The sequence below is a fragment of the Eulemur rufifrons genome, chromosome 7 (genome assembly GCF_041146395.1).
Source record: "Eulemur rufifrons isolate Redbay chromosome 7, OSU_ERuf_1, whole genome shotgun sequence".
Classification (NCBI taxonomy): domain Eukaryota; kingdom Metazoa; phylum Chordata; class Mammalia; order Primates; family Lemuridae; genus Eulemur; species Eulemur rufifrons.
In genome coordinates, this window is record NC_090989.1 from 222,081,515 (window position 1) to 222,108,991 (window position 27,477).

General features: G+C 37.8%; 1 protein-coding gene across 21 annotated transcripts in view; it reads left to right on the top strand.

Annotated features, from left to right (window-relative positions):
* The window catches only part of TRPM3 (transient receptor potential cation channel subfamily M member 3), a 797,388-nt gene that overhangs the window by 516,177 nt on the left and 253,734 nt on the right, over positions 1 to 27,477 (top strand). For all 21 annotated transcript variants that reach the window (XM_069476420.1, XM_069476422.1, XM_069476410.1 and 18 more), the window contains exons 2-5: positions 159 to 238; positions 1,537 to 1,741; positions 17,250 to 17,463; positions 20,438 to 20,562. In XM_069476420.1, the coding sequence (XP_069332521.1) occupies positions 159 to 238; positions 1,537 to 1,741; positions 17,250 to 17,463; positions 20,438 to 20,562 (624 nt within the window). The remainder of the gene's footprint in view (positions 1 to 158; positions 239 to 1,536; positions 1,742 to 17,249; positions 17,464 to 20,437; positions 20,563 to 27,477) is intronic.

Below are 27,477 nucleotides of genomic sequence, written 5' to 3' on the forward strand. Positions count from 1 at the left end.
TAACCAATATCATTATATGCAGTGTTTATGTGTGAAATAATCACAATTTCAATTCAGTTTATGATACACTAGGTCATTACATGATTATGAAATTTTGCTTTCTAGTCAAAAATATTTAGAAGTTATGTTCACCTTTCCTCTTTTATTTTTTTTTTCAGGCTCAGAAATCCTGGATAGAAAGAGCATTTTATAAAAGAGAATGTGTTCACATCATACCCAGCACCAAAGACCCCCATAGGTAATCTTGCTGTCTCTAATGTATCGAGGAACATGAAGCAGTGATTATGGGAATAAACTACAAGAGTAATTCCCATTGCGAGGGAAACCCTGTCGAATTAAAGATCTTTTTTTTTTGTTGCTGAACATCTTTGAAGCAATCTTACTTATACACAGTATATAATATGCCATGCCTACAGTTAAGTCTTAGTCTAAGAGCATATGTACCATTGCAGAAGGAATTAATCACTGTATATAACAGTGGGTTATATTTTTTGTTATCGTTACTGGTTTACTCTTCTAAGCATTTCATCCAAATACTTAATTTGTACCAACATGCTCTGTAGGATAAAAGAGAATTTTAAACAAAAGACATCTAGTAAATTACTAACTAGACTGTAGATCTTCAGATGCCCACTCAAGCACATTTTTAGTACGTTCTTTACCTTCCTGAAGATCAACAAGATATAAGGTGGGAAGCATTTATGATAAAGTAGTATATGCATGTCTGGAAATGCCTTTATGAACAGGCAATTTAATAAAGAAACTTAAAATATAAACTATAGAGTTTTTGAGACTAGCTGTGTAACCTTGGGCAAATTACCTAACCTTCAAAACTACAATATTTCATCCATAAAATGGATGCTAAATTGTTAGTGTTTAATGAATTGTAGCTGTATATTGTAACTATCATTACTAATAGTCATAATAGTGGTAGTAGTAATGTATGAAGAACATTTTCATGATAGAAGGAGCAAAGTTTGAGCTTTCAAATATCTTGTGAATATTTTTTTTTCATTATTTCTTCAAGAACCCTTAAGCCTGCAGATTCTTATTCTCAGAATTCGATGTTTGACAGCAAATGTCAATTGGGAAGAGACAAGTTCGGTTGTGACTCACATATAAGTGAGATTCCTCATTTAAATGTGCATGTTAAAGTTCTTCCCTCAAAGCTCTTCAGTGTCCTTCATGCAAGATTTGATAGATGGGAGGAGTAAGAAGTAGAAAAATCTAGAGCCCTTTTGTTTGCAGGTATCCAATTCTGAACAACATGCCAGGTGCAAAAGGGCTGGGTGGAGAAAGGCAGGAGGCATGTTCCAGCTTAGACAGCTAACGGAAAACAGGGAGGGAAGAGAAAAGGAAGGATATGTATGTCACAGAAAGGCTGAGTTTACCATTTGCCTGTTACAGCCGCATGATGGAATTCCACATAAGAATTGACAGAAATGGCCCAATACAGATTATAGATTTTCCAGCAGGTTGTCTTCAATTCCAGTTGTGGCTAATACCAGGAGTTCACTTTTGCCTCTTCTGTTCCAGGTGCTGCTGTGGGCGTCTGATAGGCCAGCATGTTGGTCTCACTCCCAGTATCTCTGTGCTTCAGAATGAGAAAAATGAAAGTCGCCTCTCCAGAAATGACATCCAGTCCGAGAAGTGGTCCATCAGCAAACACACTCAACTCAGCCCGACAGATGCTTTCGGGACCATTGAGTTTCAAGGAGGCGGCCATTCCAACAAAGCCATGGTAATCAGAAAGCCATTCAGCCATTCCCAGATGCTCTTGCAAGTCCTGCAAAGGAGTGGTAAAGAGCCCAGGATTTGGTCCTTGGGCCTAATCTCAACTCTGTCACTTTCTGATATGGGGTGACCCACTCTGAGTACCTTGCTTTTGTGGGTCTCAGCTCTTCCTCTATAAAACGGGGGAAAGAAAACCTCCCAGAATTTCTTAAATAATTAGAATGATATCAGACACAGTGACTATTAATATCACTTATAAAAGAAATAGCTTTCTATAGTTACCCACTGTTTATTATGTTATTTTTGGAGTCTCAATCACTATAACATATTCTCGTAACTCCTTTTATTTTTCTTTTGGTGAAAAACATGTTACCTTTAGGTTTCTGTGTTTGTTCTATTGGTAACTAGCATTTCTCTCATTTCAAGGTAGAAATGATCATTTCTGCCTATTTCCTTCCCTGGTCTAAGAGAGATCTTGCCATCCAAATTGAGCGCTTTTTCTCCAAGCAGCTGTGTTCAATAATGTTCTCAATAGAAGGGTTCTATATGAAAAGTATTTGGGGGGAAGACAGGGGGTTTTAGGAAATGTACAAGTTTTACTTCTAATTGTTATCACTTCTAAATTTCAGCTTTCATCATGGACTGCTCCCTATTTGGCTGACAGGTTTTGCCAGGAGAAAAGTATAGCATGTGTTTTGGATATTCTAGAAGCGCTACAAGCTTGCTTGTAACTGTTAGAAGAGAATGAGTTAGCTAAGGGCGGAGCAGTAGGAGGTGGCTGTTCTTATGCAAGCCATGGAGTTTTCTGAGTTTGGAGAGGAAATTTTGCTTAGAGAAGCATACTGCAAAATACAAGGGGAGCCATCTCTCGCAAGTTGCAGTCTAAAAATGTGCAATAAAGCCACCTCTCTCTTCTCTTTTCTCACCTCTCCCGCCTTCCTCTCTCCTCTTCCCCCTCCTCCCACTGCACTAATTCCTTTAGCAAGAATGGCTGACTGAGTTATTCTCATAGCTCTTCTCTAAGTAAATCAATTTTGAGATATATATTAAATTAAAAGCAATTCTGGGCTATATTTAGGGGGAAGAAATGCTATTTGCAACCTCCAGCAAGGCTTGGAAAAACAAATAATGGGTTAGTTAATCTTGGCCTATATAGAATCAAGGGAAATGGAGATTTGTCAAGTTCCTCACTTAAGGGATCTATTTGCCCACACAAGTTCAGTAAGTGTCCCCAACTCATACAGTCACTATTCACAGTATGGGATTGAACCACATACAGTTAGATTCTCTGGAACTATGCATTAAAAGTCATGCAAATTCTCCCGAAAAGAAAAGTGTTGCCAATGAGGAAGAGCATTGGCAATAGTCATTGGCAATAGCAATAGTCATTGCAGAGTGGCACACCGAGTGGCTCTCCAGGATGCTTGAATGGTGCCTGCAAGCATCCTGCCGTAAGCCCTGTAGGCGTATGATAAGCATGTGGTCCTCATTTTCATTGTTAATATTTAGTGCCAAATATGGAACATAAACAACCTTGTAAGTGAGAACATCTCTCCAAAGTCATCACCTTGAAAGACTCTAATTACCACGGTGCTGCCATTGTCCAAACATGCATTGGTCTGTCGTTTGGAGACTGATTTCAGATAATTCATGGATCACAAGAGAAAAGCAGTCTATATTTTCATTAAATGATAGTTTTAATGGAAAATTAATCTCAATACCTGAAACTCACAAAATTTAGAGCCTAGCCACAAATAACCTCTGCTAGTTCTTACAAGTCCATTCTATTTCCTAAAGATAAAGTTTTCCATCATTAAAAATATCTTTAAAAATGAAGTATTAGTTTAGTAGTGAAGACTGTGGATTCTAGATTCAGATAGTCCAAGTTTAGCCATCATATAAATGCTGTGACGTGGGGAACGTTACTTAAATTTTCTGAGCTTCATAATTTATTCTGTCCTATAGATTGTTGACACTATTATCATAAACATTAAATGAGATGGCATATTTAAAGCATATGACACAGTACTGGGCACATAAAAAATGTAAAATTAATTTAGTTGCTATTTATATTACTGTCATCATTATTATTTGCTTCTGGCTCTGAAAGAAATTGCAAAAACATTTTGGCTAATACTTTGAAGGACACTCATTTGGATGTATTTGTCTTGGTATATTATTTTACAAAGTCAAATTATACTTTTCCAGTTAACACTTTTAAATAATTCCAGAAGCTCTGAGCCCTTAGCCTGCTGGTTGATCACAGAATCTAAAGCCACATTGCATTTTATTTATAGCCTGGCTCTGTCACTTCCTGGCTGTGTGACTTTGTCAAGTTTACTTAGCTTCCCAGCGCCTCAGTTTCCTCACTAGTAACATGGGCATAGTAATTCCTGCTGCATAAAATCGTCTCAAGGATTAAATGAGTCAATATATGTTAAGTGCTGAGAATAGCACCTGTTAAAGCTAAATAAGTGTTTGCTATTGTTATTCATTCTACTAAGAGTTAACTTGCTACAGCTAAGAGAGAGGCTTTGTGATCAATTAAAAGAAAATGCATAATCTTGAAGTCAGAACTGGATCTAAACCCTCATTCTCTCAATATCTAACTAGAAAATCTTGGTTAAACCATTTAACTTGGCTAAGATTCAAGTTTTCTTATCTATAAAGCAGGCATAGTTGCCTTACTTGATGCTTACACAGATTAGAAAGAAAATAAAAAGCACCCAGTATGCAGCCAGTGCTCAAGATATTTATGAAAATAACTACTTATGAAAATAATAGAGATGAAGCAGTGAAGCAGCTTTTTTCCTTCACTTCCTGGGAGTCCAAAGACATGTTAGAATATTTCCATAGGAGTACCAGGCTGCATAAGTCAGCAAGCTACTGCTCTGTTTTATTGAACAATGGCATTGGTGACAGTCACTCACAGAAGGATGGTGCTGTGAACACCAGCCCATCACTGAGGGAGACATGTAGTCTGTGACATACTTTGACTTCATCACTCAGTCAATCTCCTGCATCTATTCATTCCACCAAAACAGAAAGTCAGATACTCTTACCTGTGTACACCTCGACAATTAAACCGCTGCCGTGGGTGTGCTATTATGATGGACAAAGCCAACATCCCTTCTCGTTATATAATTTTTCTCTATCTGAACTTCTTTCTCCCCCTCTTGAAAATGTCTTGTGAATTTGAGAGACACTAAGAACCCTAGAGACTGAAACTCCAATGAGTTTATTAGAATGTGCGTCCCTTAAAGTATTAATCAAAATACTTTTGCAATTGCTTTCAGAATCTGTAGCAAATGATAATGATAATCACAATAATAATAGCAACTAAAATTCACTGAACATCCACTATGTCCCTCACACTGTGGCAAGTACTTACCTGCATTATCTCATTTTATGTTTATGATAGTAATAGCATTATTCCTACACGACGGAGTAACATATTGAGGCCCAGAAAAGTGAAGTCATTTATACCATGTCACACGGCAAATAGATGCTATATGTATATTATGCCAATTTACAGTGGAAGGAAAGACTCTAAGGGGCAGATAGATCTTTCACTCTGCTCCAAAGAGGGACACATAGGGACACTGAACGTTGACAGCTGTCCTCAGGCCCCACAAGGCTCTATGGAACCCAGAATGTTTGTTGGTGATCAGGTTAGGTAATATTGACTACAAACTTTGTGGAGCCCAGTGCAAAATGAGAATGTAGGACCCCTGGCAGGGACAGGAAATTCAATTCCCCCTTCCCACGGCTGGCAGCCCCAACTCTCAGTGGATGGGGGGCCCTCCCCAACCAGGGAATTATCACCTCCACTCTAAGGTGCTCAGTATCTGAGGGGGGGAACTTCCTGCCAGGTTGCCCATGAAACACACTGTGGTGCTGCCACCCGAGGCAGAGGTAGCTGCTTCCTTCTCCCCTGAAATGCTGCAGGCCACGTACCCAACCCTGACCCTGGCTGTCCTGGGAGCCAGCAGGGAAGAGGGGCCAGGAACTGCATGTGAGCCGAGGTTCCAAGCCCCATATATGTGCTCCACTGTCCCATAAGACTTCATTTACCAAGTTCAAGGATAAAAATATTAAGAATTTTAAGACAGCTGGTGCACAGCAGTGAACCCCAAGCACTGCCCTTCTGAGCAGTTGACTACTCACATGTCACACACCCACGAAGCCGGCTCTGAGGTTAGGTCTCAGAGGATAGGGCTGCCCCAGATGGTCTCAGAGCAGCCACTATGAGGGCAAACCTTTCTTTCTGAGTCTAAGTTGCCAAATGCAAACCATTTTTCCTTTTATTACAACCAAATATTGAACAAGTGGAAGTCCCAGCTATTTATCCAGAAACAAATGAGCATTTTGTCTACTTTGAAAACTTGCCCTTGAATTAGTCTGTCTCCTGTCTAGACAAAGGGGTGGAGTTGCCCATGACTTGACGGTCTCATTTTACCAGGCAGGGTGTCATTTTGCACCTGGCTGTGCCTTCTTTACCTGCCGTTCTCTGGAACAAACCGGCAGGCATCTTGGACCAGGGAAAGTCAGCAGCCAGTCCGTTAAAGAGTTCCAGCCTTTCCATGGGGAAGGTGTGGTTAATCATTCACCAAGATGTGTCAGCCAGGCCAAATTAATATGCCCTTGGTCCCCTGCTTCTGACAAGAATTCTTGAAAGTTTAAATCATTTTTAACAAAGTGGCCAAAAAACTCTAGAGGCAAATTGACTTCTATTATTTTTTAAAAAAATATATGTAACATTAATTTTTTTCCTTCAAAGCAGCCTGAGATAAAGCCCTTGTATCTTCAGAATGCCGGTGTGGTCTGGACGCAATATGCGGCAGTCTGCAGGAGTTTTGGGAGAGGATATAGTTGGAGAAAAAAGAAATCGTAGTCATTATTAAAATGTTGTCAGCCACGTGAGCGCCATGTATGTCTCTGCTCGGGAACGCTGCATCTCTCTTTTACCACGTAGTTGGTACAGCAATGTGTCACAGAACTTTAGCCACTGAAGGCACTCGAGGGACCAGATGCAGTGGTTCTTAACTTGGAAACCTTTGGACTGAAGCACAAATGCCCATGTCCAAGACTCACTTCCAGAGAGTCTCATTAATTGGTCTGAGATACAACCTGAGCATCCGAAGTTTCTCAAAAGTTACCCAGGTTATTGCACTGCTCAGCCAGGCATACACATCACTAATTAATCCCAATCCCTCTACCTAGTTTATAGATGAGGCAACTGGAGCCCAGAGAAGTTAAATTATTTTCCCAGAGTCACACAATTATTTAACAACATAGTTCTTGAACCCTGTCTTCTCGGGACTCCCTCTGAGTTCTGTTTCTTCTCCATCGTGGATGCCCAGTGCAGGCTGTAGTAGATGTTTTTCTGGGAAATATATGTGTAGGTGATTCAAAGGATGATCAGTACTGCTACATTTATAGCTCTTTTAAAGTTTTGAAAACTTTATAGAAATATAAAATCACTCACATTTTATGAGGTTAAACTCTAAAGTTGTGAGCAGGAAGAGGTCTTTGTAAACTTCTGTCTTAGGTTAATAGAACCATTTTCTGAGCTCTTCTGAGTAGTATGTGGTGTTTGTTCCTCAATTCCCAGACTTGACAAGCCCAGTGAAATAACAATGAAACCAGGACTTGACAAGGAAAAATTGTGACACAGGAAAAAGACATTCAAAGCTGGCAGTAAGCAAAGGGTTCTGACTTCCTCCTCAGTACCAAGCCACATCCTACCAAATTGCAAGCCCCCAAAAGCCATTTCTGGGCTATCAGAGGACTTGGCAATTTCATTTGGATGCCCCCTAAATGTCAGAACAGAAGGACAAAGGAAGAAGATACTAAGATACTAGAGCTCTGGTTCAGGCATTATTTTACTAGAACAGAATCCGGGTAACTTTTCAGAACCACCTTAAAGAGCAACAATAAGATGGCCCCATCAGAAGACACTGTGCTGTTTCCCAAAGACTCTTCTTTACCTGGGGCTCAGGCCGTAGATTATTTAGAACTGGAAGCAGTACCGGGCTTGATTACAGACAGAAACTTATTTGCTTACTAATCATCCCTTCCAATTAATGCTAAGCCGACTTGTAGGCCAGGTAAGTATAACATAATTAAGGGCTCGTATTTAAACCTCTCAAGTCACTCTCATAATTCTCTTCCAGTTTTCCCTTGCTATTTCCTCTGCTTATTAGATCAGGTTGAGTGCCTTATTATAGTTTTCATATGATTCAGATAATTACTCCTAGCCCTCATTTTTGCACTTAAAGCTCTAACTATTGAGTCTGCCAGGATGAAAGCCTTATTCTCTGAGCGCTGTGGGTGTGGGGAGAGAGGGGGTTGGGGGAAGCTAAGTGGGGACACCAGGCAGGGGGAGGCTGTCAGCAGCATAGCATCTAGCCTTATGCTCTTATAATGCTCTGGGATTGAATTTGAAATTTTAAAAACTGCCTATCTTTGCATTATGCAGATTTGATCTGAGAATCATCATTGACTGACACACACCGAATAGGAAATTAAATGAATCCCAATCACAAACCAAAATAGCTGATCAGGAGACTAAAGCTAACCAAGCAGCTTTACATATGCATAGTAAGGTTTTTGAGAGGCTTTGTAATTGCTCCCTTGATTTCCAATTTTCACCTTGTAATCTCAAGACCACTGAATTGGGCAGTGTCTTTGGAAGGCCTTTCTGAAACTGAGAATAAAACAAATTTATCACTTATATTTCTGATCCTAATCATAGATTTCTGAAGAAGGAAGAACCAATTCTCTTCCAAGAAACCATCCCATTTCTTTGCCTCTAAAATATTTTATGCTAAATAATTCTGATAGAAAATTCATAGGGTATACCCTAGGATCTGTTCCTATGCTCACTGAAGTTTTATATTATTTCTAAATCACCAGCTTTGGCTTGTCAGCATCCCCTGTGAGTACCTGATATCTAACTTTGAGAAATTGCAAAAACAATGTGGAGTAAATTACAATAGCACTTTTGCTTCCAAAGTTTTGTGGGTCATCAAACTAGGAATTTAATAACCGTCAACGTAATTCCAATTTTTTTTCTGGGAAGATTTCATATCTATCAAACCATCATAAGCATTAAACTCCCACTGCAAAACAAAAGGCTTCATGGGCTTAAAAAGCTGGTGTAAGCAAAATTGTCTTAGCAGTCTGATATGACATATTCTTCTTGGCCACTGCTTTAACTACAAGTGCTCATTTTAAATGTGGCTATAAAGAGCTAGAAAATGAAATGGTGCTTGTCACCATTTTCTCAACAAAAAGGAAAATGAGACAAATTTCCAACTATAGGCTTGGGAGAAAAGTATTAAAAATACCTTTAAAATAGATTTAGCAATGGTAGTTCCATTATTTAGAACACTACTTATCAAATACCAAGTGACCATTTCCAAGAATTAAAGGTGGCTTTGCAGCATAAGGAAGAGGACTTGTCCTTTAACATTTCCAAGAGTGTAGCCAGATTTATTGTTCTGCAATTCTTTTACATTTTCATTAAAACATTTTCATGAAGACGTTTTCGTTAAAACAGCTGGACAAAATTACATGGGTTAAAATTTAGGGCTAAAGAGATGGCTGATGAATTAACAAAGCTAAATTGCTCTAGAAAAAGTCAAGTTCAGAATGCCTAAGGAAGATTATTGTTATTTTTTTCTCAATGAAACAGCCCCCGTCTGTTCCAAGTAGTAATGGCTGTTCTCCACCCTCCAGCCTTTGCCCACTGGGGGTGTGGTGAAGAGGAGAGAATTCTGTCTGGCTTGTGACTCCTCTGTGAGCTCCAAGTTTAGTGCAGAGTGAGGCCATAATAAAGTTGAATTCTGCTTTGATAGGTGAGTAGTGACATTTCTAACGATGAAGCAATAAGATTGGCTTTAGTAAAAAATGCAGTAAGCAAAAAAAACCTTTGGCACTAGGCAGAGCAAAAATGCAGGAGTTCTAGTTACTGGAGCCCTCTGCCATTTGAATGAAAGAAAATCTGTTTGCTATTACCAGTCTCACAGAATTTCATTTCTAAGTTTGTTGTTTGGAACTCAAAATATGCTTTCTCATGAAAACCACGCTGATGCATTGGCCTCCAAAGCACCTAAGGATAGATAAAATAGTACAGTTTCAACTAGAACTAGTCTCTATTTTATACAGAACATTCTTAAAATGCTATTCCAAATGTCATTAGCACATCCCAGGGGCTTCCTGCTGCCAAGCAGAGGCTCTAATGATAGAAAGGGAAGAGAGTAGATAATTCCAGGCATAGGTAACTTATTTGAACTCAATTTATCTCCTGAAATGATAAATTGGGGAACTAAAGGCCTATGAGTGAAGAAAGGATTAGGTAGCCCAAGCTAGGTAATTTTATAAAGATAAACACCTGCACTAGTCACTCCCTAGATACTCCAAATTGAGAAACAAAGGGCTATTTTGAAAGGCATACCAGTTAAAGAGCTAAAGGCAATTTACTTGGACCTGTTGTACACAGGAGTCATATAAAATGTGAATGTAACCTTCATCTAATTTGCGTTTATTGTTTTTTCTGCCGTAACTGGTATGTTCTACAATTTAATCCACAGTGTCCTGTGGGGTGGACAGGATCACTCCCATGTAACAAGAGAGGCTGCTCAAATTGGCCAAATGGCTTACGATGCCACTCTCTGATGCTGGAGCGTGATGCTGCACATGTCTGGAAAATCTCTAAATAAAAGCACTACATCAGAGTAATGCCTACGTGACAAAATTTAGTATGCCCATGAGGAAGCGTTGTTATTTGTAAGGTGATCCCTTAGCAATTAATAGACTCACAAGTGACAGTCAAAATTGCTTATTTTGACAACCAAAGTAGCTCCTAATGTGCAATCACATGGACTTACTTAGCAGGAATTTATTAATTGCTCTGGGCACAACCATTTATGAATGTGAAGCTGCTGATTCAGCACATGAGTTAACTGCTGTATTAAAGTACCTGAAGAGCTTACTGAAGCACCTGATTTTTATGGGTATAAAATATAATTTAAAATTGAATTCTTCAGGTAGTCTCAAAGTATTGCTTTATCCCTTGGCAATTATTCTCTTATCTCCAAAACCCATTTATTTAAGTTGCTAAACAATAACAACTAAAAAAGAAAAAAGTAGCAAATGGATTCATTTAAATACTTTATCTTGCTTTTTATTCTCTGAGAGAAGAGAACAATAAATCACAAATAATGGGCGACATCCAAGGGCCGAGCCACCCACGTTTGTGTTATTTGCCAGCTTCTGGGTAATTAGATGTGGCCTATAGGTAATCAAACATTCCTTTGTATACTAATTAGTCCTGATCAAAAGGAGTTAGTTATAGGAGATACCTTGAATAGCTTGTCATTTGTTGCACTTTTACATTTATAGGGCCTGGGTAATTATTCCATTATTTCCTCAATTTTCCCTTTGATTTTCATGTAAAATATGGAGCGTTCTTTCTTTGACTCAATAGCAAACACAAGACACTTCACTTGGGGTGTTTGCTCTGGGGAAGAGTTACCATTCTCGCTGCTCATGTGGTCCCTTAGAAATGCAGAACCTCAAGCCGCACCTAAGACCTATTGGATCAGAACCTGCATTTTTTGACAAGGTCCCCAGGTGAGTTCTGTGCACATTAAAGTTTGAGAAGCACAGCACAATGTAGAGCTTCCAGAGCTAACAGGAATTTTAATAATATAGCTTTAATAATGGATTAAATAATTATAGGATAACTAGCTCTGAGACCCCAGTCCCTCACTATCATGTCGGGTTCGAATCAGCCTAGTTATGCTAACTCCAACTGCAGGGGCGGGAGATTTCACAATGACCCAGTGGCCAGTTAAATGCTTTCGAATTCTCGGTTTATTGCTAGGCTTTCACCCACCAACAGTCATGCACATGTATTCAACATATACAGGCAGAAATAAGAGAGAGGGGAAAAGACCCACAGGAATAGCTCAGGAGACCAGCACGCAGCCTGATGAACTGGCAGGCTGCCAGTGGGGAGGTGGCCTCTGCGTTCTCATGGGCGGAGCTTCTGGAGGTGTCTTGGCCATGGTTAACTTTTTTGCTCTTGTTATGGCCCTCCACAGGAGTGTCCATAGTCATTACCTCAGCCACTTTCCTGTTGGGTCTCAGGTGTCTGGCCACAGCAGGGGTCACCTTATCACCTCAGTCCATTACACGTACATTTATCACTTTGGGGGATGAGCAGTTTCACTGTGGCTGAGTCACTTGTCAGATTAATAAGTGACTACATTTTGAGACATTTCAGATCACAAAACGTTATTACATATCACTCGCCTTCCCTGGGTCTCTGTGTCCTCTTCTATAAAGCCCAAGAATGGAACTAGGTGATCTCTAGAGTGCTGTGATTGCTGAGATATCTCTAAGCTCCTTTTTATTTCCAAGATTGTAACTACTTCATAGCCAGTGCTGAAAGCTTACAAAAAAACGTGGTCAAGTCAAACACAGTCCCTCCCCTCAAAGATTTTGCAACATGGGGAGATCGAACTGACTCATGGGAGAAACAACCAGAAAAACAACTACCACCCTGGGCTTGACGAAGAGTTATATTGCATCAGCAAGAGCGTGCGTTCTCAGAGGTCATGTCAGATGAAACAAAAACCTTTGAAAGACAAGAATGATTTCTGTAGGTGAAAGGGAAGAGATTGGATTATCTAGTACTTGGGGAAGCACTGGCCAAATGCAGAGAGACATGGGGGAAAACCTCTGAGTGGGTCGAATAATGCCAAATTATAGGGGAGCCCGATGGCCACAATGGGGAGTTTACATCTGATGGAAGGATTTGTTTTGAGAAATAATATGATCAAAAAGGACTGGAGAAAGAAGTCTGCCTATTGGCATCTTATAGAGAAGTTAGTAGGAGAACATTGTAGTAATTCAAACTGACATTTTAGGAAGGAGATGTATTCTTGACATGGCAACCGAAGGGACAGAGGGAAGGGGCTGGTTGAAAGCACCATTTTGAGAAGTGGATCATTAGGACTTGGAGACTGACTGGTCAGAGGTAAAGGAAAAGACGAAATACACAAGGAGAGAGGCTTTTACATCTCTGAGGTCACGAGATAGGACTGTGGAGTCAGATGGACCTGGGGTGTGAGTACTGTCATCACCCTGGCCAGCAGAGTGAACTTGAGAGCATGAGGGAGCCTTCAGTATGAACTGTAATCTCCCTTCACACTGTGTGAGTTAATAGTGTCTATCCAGGTATTAACTATGGCTCTGAATCTCACATTGTTTACCCAGCTAAATGAAATGCACAGATGGGGATGCTAAGTGGAGAATTTGGGGGTTCCAGAAGCCACAATCATACTACTTTTCTTGTTTTTCAAAATATTATACTTTTCTCACATATGCATTCTCTACTTACTGAAACTACCTCTATGTAATCCTTCAGAAATGGTAGAAATTGCTGTAGTCTTGAAAGGGGCAAATAATTTATACTTTAGATGCTTTCGTATATTTAAGAAAAGCATAATCCTTAGAAGAATATCGGTCCTTATTAATTGGGATTTTGTTAGTGATACATTAAAGTTGATGAGTAAGAGAACAGTAACTTGACATGCAATTTCTTAACATTCCTCACACTGAGTATCCTGGTTTGTGCAGTTTGGAAGTCTGTGAGTCCCGGTTCTACTTTATTTCATTAAATATCCCTTTCTGAAATTAGTCAGATGATATAAATTCAATTCAGCAGGGCACCCAAATTTAACTACTCAAGTAGCTAAACTACACGACTCAAGTAGTAGTGTATGCACAGAAAAAATCTTATTCTTTCATCTTTTTCTTGAACCACTTTCCTGAGGTTTGATTGACTTATAAAAACTATTCATAATTGACCTATGCAACTTGATAAATTTGGTGATAAGTACACACCCGTGAAACCATCACCACAATCAAGGACATAAATGTATCTGTCACCTCTAAAAGTTTTCTATTGCCCCTTTAATTAATTAATCATTATTTCTTTCTTCATTCTATTATAGCTTTGTTTATCTAGATATTTGTCTTACAAAGAGCCTTTCAATGAAGAGTAAAAAAAAAAAAGAAACTTTTATTTAAGAAACACAATGTTTGCCTCCAATACTGTCATATCCTCTCTCCAGACCCAAGGCTCCTTGCATGGCACAAAAATACTCATTGCTGAGTATTCTGTTGATAAATATCTGAAAATTCTTGCTTTCTGCATGAGAGTTTGTGCACAAAATATGTCATTTTTCATATTGTAAAAGCTAGTTTAATTCTATTGATATAATATACTTAGCTAAAACTGCCAACATTTACTCTTTCCATTCTAGCACCAGTTTTTGCTAGATAAATCAATATAGAACCTGTTGTACTGGATTCCAACACTTTGGATTCCTGGTGTTTGCATATAGGAAACTTTAGCTCTTTGATGTCTTTTGATTATGCAGTTTATTAAGCTGCTTTCATATTTTATGTGTTTTCTTGCCTCATGTTTCAGCTACATATGTTGCAAATATGCTTTAACAAAAGAGTAGACAAATAATTTTTGAGGCTTTGTAACAATAGGGTCTGCCAGACCCAAAAATATAGCAATAATTGTCATTTCCTGGATAATCTTATTTATTTATACATCCAGGAGGATGTTTGTATGATTACCTTCAAGTCTTATTCTTTTTGTGGCTATCCTACTTCAACATTAATACTTAACAAATTCCAGAGTTAATCAATACCTTTCTTTTCTCTCGCGTACAACATACAGACTTAAAAATGCTGTAATTCTGAATGGAACTGTCAAATTTATATGCTGTACTGTCCAGTGTTTTACTTCTATTACTTTCTACAATAAATTAGATGTTATTGTTATCATTTTGTATTATACAACCAATGCTTTTCTAGATTTCCCATGTATTAACTAATATTTTAGTTTTCTATCCTACCTTATATCCCAGATCTTTCATTTTGGGTCATGTAAGTTCTGCCTGCTATATATACTTTAAATCCTCCTTCAGTGAAATCTGCTAGAGGTAAACCCTCTCAATTTTGGCAGTCTGAAAATGTCTATAATTTGCTCTCGTTTTTGAAAGATATTTTTGCTGAATATAGAATTCTAAAGTGACAGATAATTTCTCCTGACATATTGAAGATCCTGCTTCTGGCATTTACTGTGGCTTCAATCTAATGACTGTCTTTTTTTCTAGCTACTTTTGAGGGGTTTTCCTCCCTTTGGTATTATCTATGATGTGCTAGTGAGCACGGTTTCTTTTTATTTATCCTGCTTGGGATTTATTGAATTTTCTGGATCTGAGAATTGGTATCTTTCAATAATTCTGAGAAATATTTGGCCAATATCACTTCAAAGATGGCCTCTTTCCCATTATCTCTTTTATATATATCTAGAATTCTGATTATCTCCTCTAAGATTCTACATTTTTCTTTTATGTTTTTAACTCCTTGGTTTTTCTAGGTTACATTTTGTTTATCTTCTGGATTTATTGTCAGTATGTCTGATCTTTTAGTCTAATTTATCCATTGTAATTTTTGTTTAAATGGTTACATTTTAATTTCTAGAAATTCTGTTTGGTTCTTTTTCAAATGTGTATGGTCATTCCTTATAGTTTCTTGTTCCTGACTCATATATTCAATCATCTCATTTATGGCTTTTTAACATATTAAACATAGCTATTTTATATTCTGTACCTGATCATTTCAGTATCTTTGAGGATCTTACTCTGCTGCCTATTCTTTCTGTTTGTTCTCATTCATGCTGCTTTATGTCCTTGTGGTTTTATTTTATTTTATTTTTTTACTATGCAATGATTATTTCCCCTTGGACATTATTTTCTATCTGAATTGATGACACATTCTTCCACAGAGGATTTGCATTTGCTTCTGCCAATTATCTGGAGCCATTACCCAGCCAGGATCATTTCGTATTAAACATTCTGCTTGGCATTTCTCAAACCACACTGATAGTGTAAATGTGAACCAAGACCTGTTTGAGGGCCTGCTTGTGTTAAAAAATAATTAGAGGGGAATTTTTTTCCCCATCCACCCAGAGCCAAGGTTGAGGTAGGCAAATTTCCTTGCTGTCTTCTTTTGTACATCAGACTTATTTATTTATTTTTTCTTCCTTACACTTGAGGGTGGCACCGTTTGAAGTATCTCAGCTTTATGTGGGGTCCCTTATTAAACTCTCCCCTGCTTCATAAAGCCATTAAATCAGATGCTCAAGGTCTTCCAGGATTTAGGAGAGACCCTCAGGTGTTTCCTAATCTCCTGAACTTCTAAGCTTCTACTTTGTTTAGGAATCTGAATATTCCCTCTTTTTATGTCAGCTCAGCAACCTAATTCAAAACGATTTCTATATTTGTCCAGTATTTCAGTTGTTTCCAACTTGAAATTGATGCATTTATATAATTAGAGACCTAAATGAGTATGTATATGGTTATATAGATGTTTATTATTGTATGTATTTATAGTATTTCATTTATATATGCATATCATAACTTTATTTCCAGTTGCATCTGGTAACACCTTGCTATCTGCTATACACTTCAATTTTTCAACCATTCTACAAGAATATTGGTCCTGCTGTTTGTCACTTGTCTTTTTTAAAAGAGATAAAAGAAAACATTTGGTATGCAGTTATTAAGACATGAATAAATATAATTCACTGTTGCCTATTTTAAAATCCTCATTACATTATGTAGAATTGTAGAATTTTTCAAATCCTTTCAAAATAATAGAGTCACAGAAACAATTATGTCTGCATCCAGTTGATAAAAGGGGATATTAATATTAGAAACATTTAGGCCGGGCGCGGTGGCTCACGCCTGTAATCCTAGCGCTCTGGGAGGCCGAGGTGGGTGGATCGTTTGAGCTCAGGAGTTCGAGACCAGCCTGAGCAAGAGCGAGACCCCATCTCTACTAAAAATAGAAAGAAATTATATGGACAGCTAAAAATATATATAGAAAAAATTAGCCGGGCATGGTGGTGCATGCCTGTAGTCCCAGCTACTCGGGAGGCTGAGACAGGAGGATCGCTTGAGCCCAGGAGTTTGAGGTTGCTGTGAGCTAGGCTGACGCCACGGCACTCACTCTAGCCTGGGCAACAGAGTGAGACTCTGTCTCAAAAAAAAAAAAAAAAAAAAAAAAAAGAAACATTTGAACTGTTGCACAAATGTAAAAAGTGGTAAAATATAAACATGATTTCCTTTGAGCAAAGAGCTCTATCTGGGAAAAGTTATGCTTTCACTACATTTTAGAAAATCAAATAATTTTAAAGTGAATTGTCACAATTTTGAGAAAGCCTTTAAAAATGGTGAATCCCTTTGTCTCATAAAGGCTCTTTTGGTAAAGCAAATGATCACCCCTTTTTAAAAAAAATCGATTTTATATGAGACATTTTTGTCAAGTAACTACACATATAATTGCAATCAATAAAGACAACCAGGCTCAGCCTAGCCCTGCCTCATCTCCCTAACCCATGGCCTTTCTTCTTCTAGTATGTGCGAGTATCTTTCGATACGAAACCTGATCTCCTCCTACACCTGATGACCAAGGAATGGCAATTGGAGCTTCCCAAGCTTCTCATCTCTGTCCATGGGGGCCTGCAGAACTTTGAACTCCAGCCAAAACTCAAGCAAGTCTTTGGGAAAGGGCTCATCAAAGCAGCCATGACAACTGGAGCATGGATATTCACTGGAGGGGTTAACACAGGTAACTGGAAATGGGACACAGACAGGCAACATAAGGCCATGAGAACATTGTGCCTAAGATAATTTTCTACTAAGGTTAAATGAATTTATATTTTTCCACTTCCTCCCCTACCGATGTCTGTCCCTGATGGTTGGTTCTCCTTCTCTCCTTTACCTAAATGGTAATTGCACAGTTATTTCTCAACCAAGAAGAATTACTTACACATAAGAAACAGGTAGGGATATTTAATAGGTGACTATACAGAATTTGTAAACATGACTAATAAAATTTTACAAGATATTTTCAGTAGCTCAAGTTGCCATATAAACATTCAATAATTCTTTAAGAAGTGATTATTGTTTCACATTGGAAGCCCTGCCTCTGTTCTTTAGGCAATTTCAAGTTTGATGCCAAATAGAATAGCTTTAATTTTTATAAAATGCTGTTTCCATCTGGGACACAAACTGTGATGGCAAAGTCTAGGGTATTATGTACTTATGATCTGAAATATTTAATTAAATCATCTCGGTGCCAATAGAAGACTCACCTCACTCTGAATTCGAAAGAGTGTTTCTTATCTGCCAAATGAGTTTCTGTATTGTGATACAGGCATAGTGTCAAATCAATTCTTACAAACCCACTTACAGTTAAGTGCTTATCTGCAGAACATGATTAATGTGCAACAGATAATGTAATGGATGCCTGTAAATGTTTTGGCCCCATTTCCCCAGCCTGAGTCCAAAAGGCCAATTGGACGTGTAAAAGTCATGTTGCAGTAAATTAAGGCAAACTTGTTACAGGGCTCAAAGTCTGCACATATAGACATATTTGGAGGTAGTGGGATATTCTGAACATAACTCTGCACCAACTAGTTTTAATAACATGTTATCTCAATGTTGTTTATTTTCTTGTTTGTAGTTGGGATGATGTTTAAGTAAGACCTGCATTGAGAATTCTCCTAAATGCCTAGAATTGGTGAACATTCAGCACACAACTACATAGGCACCTTTCAGCAGTGAGGTCTGCAGACTGGCCATGCTCAACGTTGTTATGTGAAATCCTGACTCAGTCCGTAAACTGACATGATCTTAGAATGGCCTCTCAGCTCTTTACGGTTTATCCTGTAGTAATCAAATATCTACAGAGCAATTTTCTTTCAATGACTGTTGAAGTATTGGGCTCCATGCTTTACTCTCAGCTAAGCAGGCATCACTTGCCTGTGATTATTGTCTTTTGCTTTCCTGTCATATAGACACCAACTCAAAGGATTCTATGGGTTGAAAAGAAATTCTTACCAGGCTTCTATTTCTAGGAACTTGAAACATTAATTATTATTTTTCCTCGTTTTATGCAATGAGTTCAATATCGAAAGAAGAAAGCGTAGCCTAAATACTGTAAACCAGAGAGTTCACCTCTGCCTCACTCCAGGCTTAGTGTGCAGTCCAATATCCAAAGTGAGGTTCTTAGGATAGGACGCTGAGGTTAGGTAAGAGGCAATGACAGAACTGTGCAGGCAGAGGGGCATCCCATGAAGTTCAACTTCTTGCCCTGGGCTGGCCCTTAGGGGAGTTTGGTATAGCAACAGGAATCAATTTAACATAATTTTCACAGCTTTACTCTCTCAGAGTTTTATGTTTTTGTTTTTGTTTTTGTTTTTGTTTTTGTTTTTTTTACCAGGACTCTCACTTAGAACATTCATGGATAAGCTAATAAGTGAAAATGATATTCTTCCTAACACTCATAACACCCATAGCTCAACATGGATTCGTGGCTATTTACACTATTTTGTTATTTGATTTTTAAAAGGAGGTTCTTTCTGTTGGATGTTGTGAATATTTCAGAACTGAGTTATTTAAATGTGTATGTCTGTTCCCATGATTACATTGCCTGGTGTGTTTTGTGTGGTTAGTTAGTTCAGAGCACAGTGTCTGAGCTTTTCCTCTGGGATAGCCCCTGAGACACAGGAAAACGAGGCAGACACTGACCCTCCAACCCTCCCCTCGAGTAGGTTTACTATTAGAAGAGACATCTTCACATGCAGATGAATCACTGCAGAATATGTTAGGTGACATATTGAGCTATGCAAAATATGCAAACTGTAACATGTTCAAATGGAGAAAAAATCAAATCCAACTCAACATTCATATAGGAGATGGCACTGGGTATACATTTTTCCTTGAGGAATGGGGTGGAATTTTGATAAGCAGAAACATCTTTTCTTAGAGAATATATCTTTTAAGTCTCCTATAAAAATGACCATTTAAGAGGAAGGTTAAAAGATTAGAAATGGCATCTTTTTTAAATGGCCTATTAAAAGGCAAGAGGTAGGTTGCTTACCATCTTGCAAACTGAATTTTCTCACTTCTAACTATGATGGGGAAAGCCGTTTTGACAGAAGAGGAAAACAATTAGAAAGATGAAGATTAAGAGGGGCATCTATATATTTTTAACATAGATTATCCACAGAATAGGCCAATATTTTCTTTATAAGTAGGTTCTTCACATTATGTGTCCATAAATAGGAAGATGAAAAAAAGGTTTACAAAATCTGAGCTAAGTAACTAGACTATTTGAATGATCCTAACTCATACACAAACTGTGGTGTAAATTTAGTATTATATGTGGTGCTTTTTACATGATACAGTCAAGGGATAGGTTCTTAGCCATACTAATGAATCATTATGCTTATTATATAAGAAAATATTCTCTAAAGAATTGTATTTGGGTTTTTTTATAGACATTGGATGCTTTTTATTTTTTCATATAAATCAGAATATGCAATGCATATTCATATACAAGTCTGGCAAATGCATCTTGCATTAAAACCACAGGTTTGTGTTCTCTCCTAAATATATGTAGTTTGTATAGAAATGTGTCAAAATTTTATATTCAATGCATTTGACCTTGGGAGAAATAATTATCACAATTTCCTTTAGAACAGTGGAAAGGTACTTGCTTTAAAAGATAAAATTAATCCTTCTCTCTTTCCTCTTAGGTGTCATTCGTCATGTTGGAGACGCCTTGAAGGACCACGCATCCAAGTCTCGAGGGAAGATATGCACCATAGGTATTGCCCCCTGGGGAATTGTGGAAAACCAGGAAGACCTGATTGGAAGAGACGTAAGTCCTGGGAGCTTTCTCTTTCCATGACTTCTCCTAGAAGGGTTATCAGAAGAGTAAAATAAAATTAGCATTCGGAATGTGCATATTACAGTACTCTTTTAGTTCCTACCTCCCAAAATGAAACTTGGTTTATTGGTAAACTACTTATTTTCCAAAATCTATGCAAGCTCCATGTCAATTTTTAGGTCAAGAAAGGTCCAAAGTAAGACTTATCAACTACTTCCTCTCTTCTTGAATCACGTAGTGGTCTTTCTTCACCCATCAAATACTGCAGGTGCTCTTGATGTGGTTATATTAAGATTGATTGAGACCATATAATATGTGGCAACATGAACTCAACAGGGCCTCTCCTCACCCCAGGGCTCAAGCTTCTTTATTTACCCTTCACCTAGCTTAAGAGAGCTACAGAGAGAGATTCTTTCCATTCACAATCTTGGCTTCCCTGGTAGGCCTTTCTTCTGCTAAATGCTTGGGTGAGGAGGGGGCACAGTTGGGTTCTTTATTTCCCACTCTGGAGCTCTCAAAAACCCTTGGCCAAAGTTAGCAAAGTGCTGGACTTTATTTCCTACTCTGATGTCCATAGCCACATAGCCAATCAATCAACAACTTTGCCAGAAACCAAGAGAATTTGGTCTCATTTTTTCTGAGCCATCATCTCATTTCTGTTCTTATAGGGATGTCTCTTAAGAAAATAGGTTATTACCAACTTTCCTTAAAGAGTTTTTCTCTCCTATTAACTATCAGACTTTTTCTTCTATATAACAGTTCTCAAAATTTTATTGATAAGAATTGTAGTTATACTATGTAAACAGACTTCCATACTTTATTTGTTTCTTTTTCCCTAATATGTTTAGCAATTAATTATCATTGTTCTCTACATCAGATCAACATAGTTTTTCCTTCCCAATCAAGGCCTGCCATAGAACATAGCCAATGTGTTAAGTAGTTTTTTTCAAGTTTTTTCCTATCTGAGCCAAAAAGTCAAAAAAATAAAAAATAAAAGAGGCTAAAAATTAACTGATTTTAAAATGCTTCTATTATGATGAAGTACAATGTAACCATCTTATTTCAATCTAACACAATAGATGGAGTTTTTAAAAATGCAATACAAAATACTTTGGATTTAAAAAATGTCATGAAACGCAAGCAGTAGACAAACCCTTTAAATCCTTCAGAAGCTTTATTTTAAGTGATAAGAAATGTCCCCGTCAATGATACCAAATTATAGGTACAAATGCTAACTTATCCTGACTACATAGGATAAGGAATGAAACAAGAGTTTTATCAGTGTAATATTCTCTTAATTAAAATTTACTGACTGTTTTGTATTACACACAAATTGAATGTCTAAGCAGCAACTTCCAAAGTGTTATTATGTAAGCAGACCTGACTGGGAAAATAAGTGTTTCTAATTTTTTGAAAGTACCTGGGGCTACTAGTCTTTCACAGATTATACTTGGGGTAATACTCGCCTTAGATTCCAAATTGGCTTTCAAATTAATTTTGAATGAGAGCAAATATACTATTATTTCTTAAAGAACTAGAATATGCTAAAATGCCTGCAACACCAAAAATCATTTAATAGTGTATTTTATTAACTCATTAAGTTAATTATTTAAAATGTTATGATGATTCAGGAGTTGTTTTGAAATGTTCACAGCTTCAGGATCTCTATTGTTAACCTGAATTATTATTACTTAATTTGGAGGAGGGAAGCCGTTTCAGAACCTTCTCATTCAGATGAACTATGAATTAATGACAACTGATAATTTCTTTATTCAAGATAAGAGTAACCAAATAATTACCTCAGTTGCCTAAGCATTTGCAAAGAATGCTGGCTTCCTGCCTTTTGTGCTATTTTGTTTGTTCATCTCGTACATCTTATATGATTGCAGAAAGACAGACATCTATTACATTCACTTACCTTGCTGAATTGGAAGACTCATGATTCTTTTCCTCTAATTCCAACTTTTTCTCTGATTTCACCTTCTTCTCATGCTCCTCTTTTTCCCTCTTCTTTTCTTTCTCCTATTTACTTCTTCCCAGTTGTATGCCAATGGAGACTCATGCATGCCCACGGGTCTTAGTGACATTTTCTGACTTCCCAACTAAAAATGCTCTTGATCCTAGCACAGAGGGCAGAAAAATGTTCAGTAAATGTGTGCTTTCATCATCCCTGTTCCTGGGGGTCTAATAAAGGCAAACCATGGCTCACAAAGAACCAGGTGAGCCATCAGAGAGATCATCATGAAAAGGAAATGAATGTGGCAAGTTGTAGAGAGCACAGAAAAAACAGTTGTATTTTAGTTTTTCAGTAAACCTTTGACCAAGATCTATTGACTTTTGACCACTCAGGTATCTTCTTCTCCCAAAATTGGGGAAGTAGAATAGGATTTCTCAGGCTCTTGTGTGATAAGAGTTTGTTTTTCAAGTTATAAATTATTTGGATCAAAAGTACTGTTTTAGGTATATAGGATTTATGATGTGTTTGAGGTAAGTTTTTGTATGTGTTCACTCTTCTAATGTGATAGTTATAAAGTAGCATGATGCTAGGTTGCCATAAAAAGAGGTATTTAAATAACACGGTGGTGGTTATGGGCAAAAATTCCCCTAAATCATCAAATTAGAATTATTATCTCCTAAGTTTCATATGTAGTGGCAACAATCTTCATAGCTAGCTTAATGTAGTGCCTTCTGTCTTTTCTCTTTCATTTTATATAATCAAACTCACATATAATAAATATCAAAAAGAAACCTTTTAGCATCAGATATCACGTAGGAGAGAAAAAAAACAAATGTATTATTAAAAATCTTTACCACTGCAGAATTCTATCAAAATGCAATCATTTGAAAAAATAGAATAGTTGAATTCTTGGTCAAGTCTATGTGTGTACTCCAGAATAATGTTGAAGAGGTACAAAACAAATGTCAAGGGAAATCTAGGAAATGTATTTGAAATAAATATAAATACCAGGATAAAAGAAAGGCTCCATTTCTTAAGCCTGATATTTTGTCACAGTAGATTTATTTCCAAGCTGTTGGAAAATACAAATTATTTTATTTCTGTGGGGTTGGCTCTTGAATGAGCACTTTTAGAAGCTGAACATTCAAGTACTACTAGAATTCTTTTATTTATTGATAAAATTAGTAGGTACAGCAATTGCTATTCATCTTAACCCCTTTAGAATGGCACTAGAGAGCCGAATACTAGTCTTAAACATAAAAAGGAGAATTTACTTGCCCTCAGATCCACTTCTAGATATTCTGAGGCATTCTCCACCCTTTGAGTCTTATCTCATAGCTGGACTTCAAGTTACTAGAGGGCAGAACACATATCTTTGGATTCTCAGCCCCCAACCTACACCCTTACACTTAGTAGGGGCTCAATAACTATTGATAAAGATAGATTTGAAATGATAAAATCCAGGCTACAGAGAAAATAAACATTAAGGAAATATTAATCTTACCTAGTTCACAATTTTATCACAACTTCATCTCTAATCGTATTCCCAAGCTACATTATACTATTGTGACAATAGTGGGGACATTTTTAAACTAAGCATCTGGATGTAAAATTATTTTCTTATATGGCAACTCAAGGAGGGAGGTGGATGGTGAGGTATCAGCCTACTGGGTGTGGAGGCAAAGCAGGTGGACTGGGAACATGCCTTTCTCTAAGGCCTTTGGCAGATGTATGATCTAGCCAGCTGAGTGACAGAACTAGCCCTGATGCTTTAAATTTAAACATCTTCCACTCTGTTTAACCAAACCCTCCTTTTCTCAATTAATAGATCAAAACAACAGACTTTGGTAAGGAATAATGCTGTGAATACTGACATGGTAATCATTTTTTTTCTGCCACTTAGACTTGAAAACATGTACTGTTTCAGTTGTTCTTATCACTCCACCTCTGTGATTTCTCCATATTATCTCTATGGTCCTTTTCCTCTATTGCTATCCATAATCCTACACTTCCATCAAATTTAGCTCAAGGCTTGCTTCTACCGAGATGTCTTCCTAGATTAACTTCACCCATAATCTCATATCCCTGACTGTAATTCTCCTACAACTGTCTTCTGCTTGTTCAGGCTGCTATATCAAAATACCATAGACTACAGGGTTTATAAACCACAGAAATTTAATTTTCACAGTTCTGGGGGCTAGACAGCACTTTCTTGCCCTGTCCTCGCATGACAGAAAGGGTAAAGGATCTTTCTGGGGTTCCTTTCATAAGCGTACTAATCCCATTCATGAGGGCTCCACCCTCATGACCTAATCACCTTCCAAAAGTGCCACCTCCTAACACTGTCACCTTGGAGGTCAGGATTTCAACATATGAATTTGGGGGGAGCGTGTATAAACATTCAGTCCATTGCACCAACTTAATTAAAAACTCCCCCCCAAACAAAGATAGAATTGTTTATTTTGTTTCTTGTTAACCCCTGTAAATATGACACTTTGACATGCCACTTAAAGTCTATAAAATTAGATTTCTTCATCTCTGAATATAAAAACACTTGCTCTGTCTTCATGCAACTTCTATGAGCATAATCATAATAATAGTAATTACAATTTATTGAACCCTTATTTGAGTATGCTCTATGATTGCATATATTAGCCTTTTAAGGTATTATTACACCCCTTTTATAGTTGAGGAAACTGAACAAGAATGAGAACCAAGATCCAACTGTCTCCAAAGCCTATTCTCTCAAATATTAGCATGTCAAGTAAGATATAAGAAAATATTCAACAATATTATGTTTTTATTGTGGGTTGAGATATTGGCAAATATCTTACATTCTATAAATTGGACTCAAAAATAGACTCAATGAATGGTCAGAGCCCCTTTTTTTGTCCCTAGAGAATCTTGACCTGGATAGATGATTATGAAAGTATCAACAGTGTAAAGCCAAGAAAGAACTTCCAATGAAATATAATTTTCATGGGACACATTTTAAATTTAGATCTCCTACTTTAGAAAACAATCTGATCAGATTTGTGTCAGGTAATTGAACAGTTTCTAAAGCCTTTATCATTTGTCTTTTCCCAAATCTGGACTAACAAGTCACATACCAATTTAAGCATCCAGACACAATCCCAAGAAAAAGCACTTTTCATTTTAACTTGAGGATGGAAATTGTGTTTGGGTAGATTTCCAACACATCATCTTATGTGGTTATTAAATTATCTTCACATTCGGTGATATCTTTGACTTTCCCTAAACTATAGATTTATTTCTTCAACTTTCATAACCTTTAAGAGTCCCTATGTTTAATTGGAAAGTGCTCTTTTGATGCCCTCTTTATGTTTCAAGCCGAGAAACCTCAAGTTCAATAATATGACTGATTGCTAATTTGGATGTAGTTATCAAGTAAATACATTTGTCACTTATTTCTGAGTCAAGCCAAAGATGACTTCATATTGTAAGCTCAGAACACTTCCCAATAGTGACCCTGGCATGGGATTTATTGGATTTTTATGATTGAATTAAATAAGATGTATCTGGGGGGGTAAGAGAAAAAGTCCAGAGATAAGGAGACCTGCCCAAATCTGTCATGGTTATGCAGGAGACAGCCAACGCCTGCTGAGCCCGGACCACACTCCTGTTCCGGGCTAACTGCCATGGCAGCAGTTACATTCACTTACATGGGGAATGTAATTTTGGTGAAGACAATGGTGAGTCTGGATTTGGGCATATTGACTTTGAATTTCCTTCAAGATATCTGCATGAAATTGTCTGGCAGGCCAGTGAGTATCTTAGGTCAGCGAGTCTATAAGGTAGAAGCTTAGAAGCAAGATCTGGCTATGCACATAAATGTGGAAGGTATCTCATATAGATGGGAATAAAGGCCCTCATGGTGGATGGAATCACCACAGGAGAGTGAGGAAAAGGAGGTCCTACACCTGGCTCCTGGTGATCCCCAACCTTTAGTGGATGAGCAGAAGACAAGCAGCCTGCAAAGGAGACCAAAGAAATGTCTGAGACGTAGGAGCAAAGCCAGAAAGAGGCAGGAAAGCCAAGGGAAGGGCAATGCCAAAGACTATTGAGAGGCTTAAGAAAGGCAATGACCTAGGAGCACCCATCCATCCCATCAAGATGGACATCACCAACACTATTGGTCAAAGCTGTGTCAGAACGATGAGGAGGCATGCATGCTTCTATGGGATGAGGAGAGAGGAGATACGGAGAAGCAGAGACAAACCTTTTAGAGATTTGGCCGTGACAGGGAGCAGAGATATGGGTAGCCAGAGGGAGCCATCATTTGAGGCATTTTTTTTTCTTTAAGATGAGGAGACTCGAGTTTGTTGATGTGTTGATGGTAGAAAGGGGCATGGGGAGAAAGAGGAGACCATTGATGACAAGTCCTGGAAGGGCTGTGAGGTGATGGGTCCAGAGCCAAGGAGAGGTTAGCCTATGTACACTTGTAACTGAAGGAGAAGAGGAAAGAATCCACGTGCAGAGGGTTGGTGTCAAGATGTTGAAGGAGCTTTAGCCTGGAAGTTTATTGTTTATCACTAAAATAGTAACAATAACAATAACTACACCAAAAACAATAATATCAACACTTTTGTAGAGCTCACTAACGTCAGCACCCTTCTAAACACTTTTGCATAGACAAACTCATTTAATTCTCACAATAGCACTCAGAAGTGTCACTTTTTTAGTATTACTATCATCCTCCCCATTTTTAAAACTAAACACTAAGAGATGAAGTAACTTGCCCAGTGTTCCATGACTAGTGAAGGATGTTACTGGGATTTAAAACTCGGCCACTAGCTCCAAAGACCATATCCTTATCTATTACCAAGACTGCTTCTTTATAATAATAACAGCTCTCATTTATTTGGGTTCATACTTCATTGCTCTATGAGTTTTATATCTCAGTGAACCCTTACAATAGTTAATTAGGT